Source organism: Trachurus trachurus (genome assembly GCF_905171665.1).
Source record: "Trachurus trachurus genome assembly, chromosome: 7".
NCBI classification, from domain to species: domain Eukaryota; kingdom Metazoa; phylum Chordata; class Actinopteri; order Carangiformes; family Carangidae; genus Trachurus; species Trachurus trachurus.
In genome coordinates, this window is record NC_139901.1 from 9,376,048 (window position 1) to 9,389,486 (window position 13,439).

General features: G+C 39.3%; 1 protein-coding gene across 1 annotated transcript; it reads right to left on the minus strand.

Moving 5' to 3' along the window:
* Positions 1-4,538: 4,538 nt before the first annotated feature.
* Positions 4,539-10,247, minus strand: LOC310988958 (glutathione synthetase-like; the record flags this gene model as incomplete). The annotated part of the gene is made up of 13 exons (XM_083975780.1): positions 4,539-4,662; positions 4,757-4,946; positions 5,050-5,131; positions 5,298-5,492; positions 5,727-5,793; positions 6,408-6,485; positions 6,606-6,686; positions 6,929-7,045; positions 7,955-8,094; positions 8,565-8,640; positions 8,779-8,924; positions 9,657-9,801; positions 10,240-10,247. The coding sequence occupies 13 exons, from the start codon at positions 10,245-10,247 to the stop codon at positions 4,539-4,541; spliced, it is 1,449 nt and encodes a 482-aa protein (XP_083831906.1).
* Between the last annotated feature and the right edge of the window lie 3,192 nt (positions 10,248-13,439).

Consider the following 13,439-nt stretch of genomic DNA (forward strand, 5'->3'; position numbering starts at 1 on the left):
GACAGAACAGAGGACGATGATTAACGACAGACCATGCAAACAGGCCTTGTGTTGATATTAAATCTACTATGAATACACTACCTGCACTTTCAGAGATGGTTAAATGTGGCTACACTCATACATTACACGCACAGTGTCTAATTCTAACACCAAAGTCTAATACCAAACATTATTATGAACAGTAAGTCGGGTCTGTGCTGTCAAATCACTTTACATATGAACACAAACGTAATCTGTCGAGACACACACAGAACATGTATCTCGATTACACAGAAAGACAACCTGTTTTCAAGTGAATCAAACACTTGCATAATCATTTGCGAAATCTTGTTACATATCAGGGTCATATATCCAGGTCAAATGTAAAATAAAAAAGAGTGAACCAATTATCAGCAGCTGGTAACATACAAATACTAGTAAATATTTCCCTTCCTACACTTTAACATATCACAGCTGAGTCACTCTTTTTTTTGCAGCCACTGCAGATGCAGCCTTGATTGTGGAAGGTCAAGATTCGGCGCTGGGTGTGGTGTTTTTGTGTGAATGATGATTAACGTCTATTACAATTAAATTCCATTTCAACAAGACAAACAATCAAGAACTATGGTTACTGCTCTGTGATGCTAAATATGGTCAGTGGTGCTGCTGGTATAGAAGAAAGGTCCGGTCATTAGGACACATCCTCTGGCAGCCATGAATGTCTAAGCAAAAAACTTTGACCTGATGATAACACTAGATTAAAACTAAAAGTCAGACTGCTATTGGAGTTAATAAAATATCAGTGTTATGTTGATTAAAGGAGAAATGTCAGAGGACGATCAAAGACAGAATGTGTCATCCTCAGGGGACAATGAACATCTGCACCAACTATCCTGACAGACAATCCACAAGATGCTGCATGCTGATTTCAGTTCAACTAACTGATTGACTGATGAACCGATATTGCCACTTGTGCAGCTAAAATATATATATATTTTTTTTTACAGAAGATTTCCTCATTGTAGTTTAATTTTGGCATTTGCTCAGTATTTGTCCTACTCAAGGGAGATTGGCCTATTTTTAGCGTGGCGTTGAGTGTGATGCCGGTAATCCTGTATTTTCCTGGACAGAGGGTAATAAAGGCAAACTGACATCCGCTGCTGGCTTCATTCAGACATGTTTTCTAGCATTGAGGGAGGAAAACCAACACTGATGCCACAACAGGAAATTGGGAGCTAAGAATGTAAAAATGCAAAGGTACAATGTGACCTGGCAGTGCTTTTACTTCCAGCTATTCTTGTCAGTAGGATGTAGTGGAGGTGGCAGGAACACAGCAGGGCAAGTGCAATGTGGTTAAAATAAAACTCAACTCAGCTGTGCAAGCAAATACAGTGAATGCATTTTACAAGAAGCTGTGTTTTATCAACTACACACACACATATAAGTATATGTATAAAACTCCCTGACGTCGTCGTTGCCCCACCATCCTCAGAGGAGAGAGGAGCAGGGTGACTCTGACCCACTTCCATCCTGCCATGACCCACATCCTGATTCACTTCCTCTCTCCTCTGTCCTGTAATCCACACACTCTACTCACACTTAAAGAGAGAGAGAGCGAGAGAGAGGTCGCCAGCTAACTGGGCCAAGGCTTGTGTAAGTGGCTTATTACACTGAGAATGTTTGGTCTGGAGCTGGATTGTGAGCTGAGCGGTGGGATTTGAAGAGAAAACAAAAACGTGGAGTTGCTGCATGTCTACCAGATTTCTGCTGAACTTGCCCACCCCCACCCCTCAGGTGGTCTGACTGCACAGATCTAATAAACTGTAAACCAGAAGGAGCATAATTGCATCCATCAGCATCAGCAGGCCGATGGGCTGCAGCTCCACTGTCCTTGCTTGACACTGGTTAGTGATTCAAAAAAAAAAAAGTGTAAACTCTTCCGGATGTATTGTAAACATTGAAAAGGGAACAGACACATCAGCTTGAAAGTAAAAGTAAAATTTAATGAGAGACACTCAAATGGAAAAAAACGGATTGACTGATGCAAGCCAGATTTTTATACATGTCAACTTTGCCAGTAATATTCACATCTGTGACCTTTCATTCACCCTCTCCCTGGGACAGCGGCAACAGGGAACAAAATACAGACGTACTTGTCTTTAGCTGTTCTGACAGTAAAAAGAAAAAAAAATGTGCACGCTGGAGTGTTTCCTGTGGGAGATTCTCTGGTGCTGACGGCCCTTGCTGACAGTGACCCCTTCTCTCTGCTTGATGACCTAGGATACTAACTGGAATGTGTCACATTCGCAAGATTCCGAATCACAAAGAAAGAAAAAAACAAAAACAGGAGATGGACGTGCAGAATAACAGTGGTGGTGATGATGTCTGAGGCTGAAGTGGACTGGATTGGCTGTTCTGTAATGGATAAATACCAGAGGAGGTGTAAGGTTTATGACTCTAATGGAAAACAGAGAGTAAGATATTAACTGGTACTAGCCTCTTAGTGCACTCTGATTGGCTGGGAGTTGTGAGATAACTTTTTAACAAGAGGACAGTGAAACACCTACAATACAGATAACACACAACAGATCAAAGAGGAAGAAGGAAGTCAAAACATCAGTTGGATTATGTTGAATTAAAAGGTAAAAACACAAACCTGAAATAAGCACTTTATTTAATTATGAAATTAATTACCAAGTGCTGACACAAGGGGTCACACATTTCATTGGTAAAAAGGTCAAGTGTGTATAAACCTCAACCTCATCAGAATAACTGACAAGGAGGCAAACATGCAATATTTAAATATTTTTGTTTCATCGTCATCATTGTCACACCATAAATAGTAGGTGTACTTACTCTTAGGTTAATTAGTTACTTAGTTAGTCTAATTTAGTCATTGTACGTTAATATTTTTACATTAAAAGCACATGAGAAATTAAAATGGTGATGCACCACAGCAGTCATGAACCCTGTGGCCTCATTTACTTGGCGGGAATTTTCTGAGAGATTTTGCTGTGTGGAAAATGTCTTTGGTTTTGCTGCCACCTTGTGTTCAGACTGTGAAACTGCAGACATTCCTTCATTTCCTTACAAGAGTAAAACTCCAGGACCAAATCTAGCTCCAGGAAATACCTTTTCTACAACTAGTGACTCCTCTAAACCTTTGAAAAAACATTTATGATACAATTTACAAACTGCTGCATCTCCTGTGCAGTTGAACCCTGGACCTGAACCTCTCTGTATTGTAGGGGAGACCGGGGATGGTTGTAACACTTTTTGTCTCAGCTCCCATAACTTGCAGAGTGTTCATGGTAGGGCTCTCAAATGTTGACACAGAGTACCCTCATTTGTCCTCTACAAATAGCAATGCCCTAAACTTCTCAAACTTTATAACATAATTCACAATTTGATGTCAAATGCAAGGAGTGCCACTGTTACAAACCCCACTACCAGGGTAGGTTGTAACACAACCCGGGGTAAATTGTAACAGTGGGATTAAAAACTAATAACTTAGACCAAACCAAAAAAAACAAGCATCTATCTAATGCTCATGTTCCAACACTAAAGCATCTTTCTGTGGTTCAGTATGAACAAAAAGAATTCATCACTGACGGCTAAATGAAGAACAGTGACAGAGGTGTGGATCCTAACATTAGAAGAGCTGTTAAAGAACATCTTCTGATAATACCAGTGAATGGTGTACAACATGTAAAATGTAAACCTTCATCAGGGGGTCAGAAGCAGTTCATAATCCATGTATAATTCCAGGAAAGATTGTGACACTTAGTGCTACTTAATAAAACAACAAAGGGAAAAGAACAAGGTGTTACAACCATCCCCACCCCTGTCAGCCATTGTTTGACTAGCTGTACCAGCATGGTGGTTTGAAATAAACTTTGATGAAATGACTCATATTATTATCTAACAACCTGCTCTTTCATCTTATACAAGTTACATAATTCAAACTTCAACGGTATCAATACTAGTCAAAAAAAAAAAGTTTTTTAGCTGTAAAACCTACATACCTATTCTCACAGCCATGCAAATTCACATGCAATGTCAGGGAGTGAGTGTATACACATGATATTGATCACATTACTCTAATGTTATCCCTTATTGGTGAAAGTGATGCTGTTGTTACAACCACCCCCTTGTTCCAACCATCCCTGGTCTGCCCTATTTTTCCTGCATCCATGTGGATTCTCTTTGGCTTGCTGCACATGTTATTTGAGTGTTATTTGTCATCCCTGTCGTAGACTGGTGACCTGTCCACCCCACTCTCATCCAGTGTCAGCTAGGATTGGCTCTAGCATTCCTGTGACCCTCATGGATCACTGGATGCATTTCGTGCTACGGTGGCCCAGAGGGCTCAGTCCAGAGCAAGTGAACAAAAGACAAGCAACTGATGAAAAACATCTGACAAAATACAGAGGCAAAAACATAACTTTTTTTTGTGTGTGTACTGTTTTTTTGTTGTTGTTTTTTTAACATGGTGCACATTTTTCCTTTAGTTTGTCTCCACTAAGCTCTCAGGGCCCAATAGATTCCATAGCTGATGTTTAGACGGTCAGAGCATTGTCAAATACAGTCATTCCACTGATTATCCCTGCATCGTTGTGTTCACTGCTCTTCGTCCTTAAAATGTGACCAGCAGCCTCATTAAGGACCACCTCTTGTCCATGCCTGCATAGAAACACATGTATTGTGGTTAAATAGAAAGAAAGCACCTCTGTCGTGATTATCAGGTGTGCCTGTGTCTATATACTACAGTACTTACCTCAAATAGGCTCCACAAACCCCAATTTCATAATTAATGGAGGTGATCCTGAGTGGAAGTCCTTTCCTCAGCAGGATGTTTTGTTCTGTCCTAGGCTGGATCCTGTCCATCAGAATGTAAGCAGCTCTCCTTTTATCTCCATTTACCTCCTGCAGTACTCTGACAATGTCCTCTCCAAAATAATTGTTCCCTGATGTCACAAATAAAAGTCACTTGAGGTAATATGGTCGCAGTGTTACAAAATAGGATCCTAGTAACAGATGGTAACAGATGAGGCTAGCTCATCATCTTACCTCCTCCTTCTCTCTGAGGCTTCAGGACAAACTTGTCTGGGTCAGCCAAAGCCATGGCCACATTCTGGTCTCCCTCTGGACCCTGGAGTGAAAACGTGTATGCTAGTTTTGTGACAATTAAACCCTCAAACATTCCAGCAAGAAGAATGTTAATCGGTGCGCAGACTGAAACCACACTGTATGCATCATCTCTCACCTTATCGTCTTCACACAATTAGACATCAAACCATAGGTTGTCAGTGTCTTACCATGTCTAAAGTGTAGAGGCCGGTGAACGTTGCCCTGATCTGCTCCACCACCTGAGGCTCGTCGGGGAAGAACCTCTCCAGAACCCCAGGTCTTGCCAGAACCTGCTGGACCTTTTTGGTTCCAGCCAGGTGAGTGCCGACGTCTGGACACTTCACAGCCAGGGAGCGCTCCATCAGAAGACGAGCATCCCAAATCTGCAACAAACATAAGTGTTAGAGATGTTCCTTTCCATCAATTTTCTAATCTCTCTCAGACAGTGTCAGACAAACACAGTTAGCCACCAGCATGTGAGGTAGCTGAAGAGCCAGATAATTTCCCATAGGAGTTCAATTAAGAAAAAATATATATTCAAAATTGTACGGTGGTGCTAAAAATGACTTTATTCAGGTTACAAGTGACGTAAATATGAAGAAATATTCATATCTTACCTGTTCAGTGTAGTGGTCTGGCATGTAGCCATAGCGGTAGTAAACAACAGCTACCTCCAGTCCATCTCTGCAGAGTTATTAATGAGACCTGTTCAGGTTAAAAGAGCTGATACACTTTGTCAAAAAGCTGCTGCTGAAGTTAAGTGTGGTGCAGTAGCCATCAGGCATTTAGCTTAGCATAGCAACACGACTGGAAACGGAGGAAAACAATAGGCTTTATGCACAGCTCCACTACTTCCTGAACTTTAGCCAGCTCCTTTATTTCCTGTCTTATATTATTGGACAAACTGATTAATCCAGGTGTGTCTGACCATTGTTGTGAGGTCAGACACACCTGGATTAAAGGAAATAAAGGAGCTGGTTTAAGATCAGAAAGTAGTGGAGCTGTGCATAAAGCCTATTGGCCAATCTGATCCAAAGATAAAACAATCCATTTACCAGCTTGTCCAAAGATCACTAATTAACATATTATATAGCTATCTCTGACCACTCAGTTTCATCAGGTAGTAACCATGACAACTTCAGGCAACTTTTGTCCTGTAGGCTATTTATAGTTTTGGTTGCTTCATTCAGATACATATAATCTCATCTAACTGAGAAAGTGAGGTATATATCTTACTGCACCACAATCCTAATTCAATTTCATGTTTCACAGCTTTTACAAAATGCTGAGAAACTCACATAAACAATCTTTTGTCACCATCAAGAGATCCTCTTTGCTGCATCTCCACAAACCTTCTGCGGATTACAGGAATATTCCTGCACAAAGGGAGGAGAGAAATTTATCTTTTTCATCCTTTTTTTTAAAAAAAGAAACTCTCTATTTTCTTTATGGTAGACAACAACTTTGAGTGTCGAATAAAAATCCTCTGTCTCAACCTGTTCCAAAGCTCGCTCTCAATGGTGCGATGAGTTAGTTTGCTGATCTGGACTTCTTCAACCAGAAACAGAATCACTGCCCTGCAGGAAGAGAATTAAGATTATTACTGATTCACTGTCAATGATGAAGTGCACTCAAAAGTAACTAATATTTTCCTCAGTAACATATCTAGACTTTTGAATTTTCCATGACAAGAAATTGTCTTATGTGGTTATCATATCATATCATATCATATCATATCATATGCAACACAAACCTGAATTTCCATGCCATTATCTGGCTCAACACACTTGAATCACATACAGTGTGACTATACACTTACTTGTGTTGGCCATAGAGCTCCCAGGCATTGGCGAGGGCCGCACTCATTCGAAGAGTCTTGCTTGTCTCCTGGATACTCATGCTCTCTTCCAACAGACCAACAGTCTTCAAAATGTGTCTGACACATTGGGAAAAGCTTGGTGAGGCATTATCGTGACCACCCTCTGCTGCTCCCAAGACAAGTCAAGTCAATTTTATTTATGTAGCACCAATTTTACAAATAGAAGCTCCAGGTCTTAGCCCTATTTCAGAAAGCAGGTTTAACAAACTCTGAGTAAAATCCTGAGTCTAGGTTGACTAATCCTGAGTTTTTGGTTTCAGAACAGGTGATAACAATTAGTTCAATCAACTCTGAGTTAATTTGACCCTCCTTGTGCACAAGGAGAAATAGTTAGCTAAGCAAAGAAAGTCAGTTTCAGTCAGCAATACAAAGAATTTGCTCAAAACTGAGTGCCACAATGTCTCGTGTGAGGACTGAGATTATTGTTCAGATACATTATTGACAGTCCTGAAAAATAGAAACCCTCAAACAAATACTAATCAGGGAATAATTAAACATCCTGTCAGCATCTAGTAATCCTCTTCTGGTGGAGATTTTGCATTTTTGAGCTTCAATATCAATTGGTTCTTCCACAAATTGACATACCATGTCTGCCACTGTTTTCAGTCAGCAGGCTTCAGATAAAGAGGAAAAGCTCAGGGTAAGTTAAAGAAAACCTGCCAGTAAGTATAGGTTAAGGTCAGAGTAGGCTATGCTGCCCCAGTAATTGACTCAGAGTCAACCTTAACCGGCTTTGTGAAAAGTGAAAACTAGAGTGTCTTTCAACTCTGAGTCAACTAAACCTGTATTGGAGCCTTTCTCATCATAACAGTACTTGCAGAGGCTCATCAGATCCCACCAAGAGCAATATATCAGAAAACTTTATATGAACCAGACTCATATTTGGTAATTTACAATTTCTTGAAATCCTATTAGCAATATACCTAACACAGCACCCCCCCCCCTTAGTCAGCATTGCCAACATACCTGTGCACAGGAATAAGTTGGTCAGAAACACCAAACCCTCCGACAGAGATGGTGTTGATCTCCACTTGCTTCAGGGAGGACTTTCCATCTTCACTCTGATCCACCATGTAATCAGACCGGTTCAGTCCCAGTATGATGGACTGGTAAGTAGAAGGCAAACAAGTTTTCTGTCACAGTCTGGAAACTCTCATCTCCTCTTTGCACCAACAAAGGCCTAAACTGGTTAATCTGGGGGAAAAAATGTTAGTAGTACAGTACAAAAATAGATTCAAATGAGATTCTGCCAATGTCAGAAAGGCTGCGGCATGTGTTTAGTCATGGAGTCAAGGATCAAGGATATTATCCCCTAGGGGCAATTAATTTCAGTCTGTGATCACATCAAGATATATAGGACAAGTGTAGCAGGTTCTCCTCGATAATTCCTTCATTGTGTCCACAAACCAGCAGGAAACGGTCTTGGGACTGACAGTGGGAAAGTGAACTGCAATACTTTTCAGAAGATTTGTTGGCCGTTAGAGAAACATCAAATGACACAGTCACATTCTAAGAGGACAAATGCTGTTTCATAGCCAGGTTATCTAAACTATCAACATTAGATTCAGTTTCTTACCTGTGTCTGACCCTCCTTCTGTACATTCCTGTAAATGTCAAACAGCTTAGCGATGAAACTATCTGCCCGAATAGTCCTGTGGGAGAAGAGAAATCATCAAACTTTATCAGTGAATGTTTAAAGGCAATTTACATGCATAATTAATACAATGTGTACACAGTTGTAGAAAAAATGCTTCAAACATTGTTGAAAAACATTGTAATCCATTTCATACTCATCAAGAGCCTCTGACAGGAAGTCTAGATCCTGGCTGATCCTGTCCACCAGTGTGTTAAAGTGAGTTTGCACCGCTAGAGCCTGGAGAAGGGCGGCTTTGGGGACAGGAGAGGGGAAGAGTGTGAAGGGGGCAAAGGTCACGACCTAAAGAAATTACACAAACATGATTATGTTTAGAAAAAACAAAGTAGATTATGGTATTGCTTGCCAGCGAAATGAACACTGGTAAGTAAACATTAGCCTAGCTTCTTAAAATGATATTGGCCCAATCTCAGTCACTTAAAGAAATATGTGTTATTGACAATGATGTCTGTTTCTTTCATTGTTAATGTCTGAAAATGTTTTAAACCTGCACTACACAATGTCTGATCATAATGGTGCAAAATGTGTTGTAAATGTAATAAGTAAATATCTAATTTATGTAAATAGCTAAGTATTGATCTTGAAAATCCCAAATTTGGGATTTTGATTCATTTATTTCTTTATCTTTTTTTCTTTTTTTTTTCATTTCATAAACAGTTATGCAATTAGAAATCTTTGGTTGGTATTATAGTTAAAAACATTAATATAGTAATGGAGGCACCCACTGTTCACACATCGTATGGGACATTGTACCTTTGATTGACATACACATATCAATCACATAATACCTAAAAGTTTGGTCTGGACCTGTTCTTTTTTGAATAGACAGCTTCTGCAATTTGTTATGAATAAAAATAAAAGATAAAATGGCATGTGGTACTACTATCATCTAGATGTCACACTGACCCAGATACATTTTTAACATAGTGATTATTTTTGATTATTGACACCTTATTTTACTACAAAACATATATAAAGAATGAAGATACTGTAAACCTGTGTGGTTACCCCTACCTCAGATGAATTGGGGGTCTCATGTGTCCGAATGATAAGACCATGTTGAAAAGCCGCCTCTTTGGCTTCGTCCACCAAACTGTTCAGTCTGTCACCATTTGTGATCAGCTGCTCGAGCATTACTTTGGTTGCCATCAGAGTGGAGCTGAGGGATAAAACACAGCAGAAACCCACATGACAAGAGGACATCAGAGAAAGGAGACAGAAAAGTAGTGAACTTCACCTGTGATTTTTATCGTTTGGTGTGAAGTCCAAGGTGGGGTTAAAATCATCAGAGAATTCCTCTCCGCCCAAACAGGGCTTACAAGCTTCACACCATTTTTCATTTAACATTTACTAGTCAATTAATAATAGTAGTGTGATTTCACAAGTATGTGTATGTAAGTGCATACATTCCTTCTGTAATATACGACTTATCTCATTGTAACAAACTGTAGATGATTGCTATGTACCATAAACATCCTGTAAGAGCTTCTGTTAATAAAAAAAAACTTAAAATAAAATAAAAATAGCAGTGTGATTTAACTTTAGTGCAGCATGTGAGGTTCAGGATATCCTGTCCTACAGTGAAAAGGAAACATACCTTTTCATCTTGCCTCAAAGGTTGTTTCTTTGTGCTTGCGCTTCTTATAGTAATTTATTTATCATTTTAAATTACTACAAGTAATCAGTGCCTGTTGGAGTCTTTGTTGTGTGTTTGAGTATTGTGTTGTCTGGATTAGATTTAGTTTTGTGAATATTTTCTGACTTGTTATTTAAATCCTAGTTCTGTCTTGGTTTTGGTTTCCTTATTATTTAAATACACAAATATTGTGTAGCCCACTTGGTCTATTTTTGAAGGTGAAATAAATGTTACTATTACAGGAGGAGTTGTTTGCTCGTTCTAATTGAAGTGCTTCACCCAGGTTACACATTTCTGTACTATTATTCATCATTCAAAAACACAGCATTTTAGTTATGGTGCTGGATGGTGCCGATGGTTCACAAAAAAAAAAAAAAAAAAGAGAGAGAAAAAACAAAAGAGGAACCCACACGACTTGTCTTTCAGATGACTTCCCATCCCCATCGGATCTTCATAACTGTTTACTTTCATTACACAATAATAAACACACCTTACTTACCTTGTGCAGCTACGGATGCCACGCAGTGTATCCTTATTTCTAAGAAAATGTTGTTGCAGAGGCAGCAGGCTATATCACAATGTGAAAAAATGGGACCCACTCTTGCTCTGACATAGCATAGCCTATAGTGTATATACAACACTAACTTAAAACACAACCAACCAAACCAGTCTCAAATTACAGGCTTTGAAACCTGTGCCACCTGAGGTAGGCTACTGGAAACTGGAAGGACAAACATCAGCTACAATAAATAGTAATTGCAATTTCCACATTGTACCTCCTGGAACTACAAACATTTTGCACCATAAAGGGACAGGAATGTTTTGAGATGTCTGCATACCATTTACTGGAGAGAAACAGGTGTAACAGGGTGGGCTTGTGCACAGACACAGACCGACCAGATTCCTTTCTTCTATTTTTTTTTAATTCCTCATCTTCATCACATTTTACAGAGTTTCAATCACAGCATTAACCCTTGAAGGCACCACAGAGAGGTGAAAAAGTAGTCAGTGAATTGGGTGCAAGTGATCCATTTTGGTCAGCAAGTCAGAAAGACAGAAACTTGGTGATGATGATAATGATGAAATTTCATACTCTAACCCTAACCAGGAGCGGCTCAGCGTTGTCACATCTGTGTCTGTTGAACCACTGTCACAACACAATGGAAACTCAACACCTTCTAAAGCTACTTTACCTCAGGGTAATAAAAGATCTCAGAGCTGTATGTCATGTGTGGAAAAAATGCCCTGTAGATGCATCATTTTATCTACACTATACTATTGATATTAACAACATTATTACGATTATCACTATTTGTTGCAGCAATAGCACTAGGAGTTTCAATACACATTCACCACTCAGCTGCAGTGACTGGTAAAAGACTTCACTGTGGCTTAATGCATCATCTGTTAATTAAACTGTGTTCATCAGAGTAAAGAATTTATTCTGAATCAAGAAAATTATAAAAAATGTTTTAGCCATTGTTCTTGTGCATCCCAGGGTTAAGAAAACAGAGCAAAACTGTCACTTCATCTGTTTTCAGAGGGTATAATGTATTATCAGTCACCTGTCTCAGTTCCTTGGCATTAGGAAGAAAATAAAGAAAGGCTTTCTAAGGACACTTGGTAGTTTATTCTCTCTTTTAAAAACATAACCACTGGAGAGTATTTCTGTTATCACATAACATTACTTTTTCGCATTTGGTCGACTCCATTAGCTTCGGTGCTGTAGGAATCTCAGTTCTGCTACATGTGACCTCGAGGTAAAAAAAAAAATGAAGCTGAATAATAGCAGCTGGTCAAGGAGCCTTACCTGTATTATAGTCAATTTAAGCTTCTTTTTAGGACGAGTCTGCTGTCAAGCGTTGATATAGCATGATAGAAATAGCAACTTACAACAGGATATTGGTCCTGCCAAGCAACTGAGCATTTATTGGCTAGGGCCACCCTAATGTTTATCCAACGGCTTAAAAAGTCTGACAGGTGTAGATGTGAGACTGTTTACCTGGGCTTTTAGTTGTTTGGTTTTTGTCATCATGATTGAGTTTTAACACATGAACAAAAAAACAGGGCAAATATCTCTGTAAAGAGTCAACAGTCGAACTGAAGCAGTCGTTAACACTACTCACAAAAAGTTAGGGATGTTTGGCTTTTGGATTAAATTTCAGAATGCACCTTAAATGCACTATAACTTTTACAGGTGAACTTAATTTAACCTTCTGTAAACTTTTGAATGCACATGTCCAATTGTTCAACGTTTCAGTCCTTATTGAATAACATGCTGTTCTCTAACAAGGTGATTTAACTACAAAAATCACAAGCGCCGTCTGATAAAACTAAATGTTCTGGTTTAATGACAAATTGTAGACAGTCCTCTTCTCTCTCCCTCTCCTCTCCACCATGTTCACATTTTGACATCATGAGACCAAGACAACACTTTGATAAAATTGATCAAGTTATTGAGACATTGAGATATCTGTTGTGCTATAGCCACCACTGTTGTTAGCTTTTCTTTTGTTTGAGATAAGGAAATTGCCATTGCATCCTTCTGCTTTCATGATAGAATATCACTGTAGCATGAACTTTTTATAGGGATATTCTTGTCAAATATCCCTAACTTTTTGTGAGTAGTGTAAATGAATAAAACACACACAAATCACAATTTTATAAGAAACTGAGCATCCGATTAAAACTGTGTCAGAGCTGCTCGATGTGGATGTAGTGAAATATGTAGAAGAAGAATCCAAATACAGCTGAGTGACACAGTTGTGGTTTAGCCTTACATGACATGTTTTCTTTTTAATGAGAAGTTGCCCAACTGAAATATTACAGTTAAAGGCACAACGAGGAGTTTTGGAAAGCAAAGTGTTTTCACACTACATTTACCATGAGCCTCCGCGCGCACGGTGAAATTCTTGACCATGAAGACCATTCTTGCCAAGAATGTTTTCATTCATCAACAATTAAAGTCAGAGGTTCGAAGACGATCAGATACCGCCGTAGTTCCGACCATAAACAGCGATTCGGCGGCGTTATTCCCATGACCCGCCGGGCAGCGTCCGCGAAACCGAAAGTAAGGAAACGCTGGTCGGCTCGCCCAGCATTTCCACCATTAATTATAAAACAAAATAACGATAGAGACAAAACGATATATTTATCGAAAA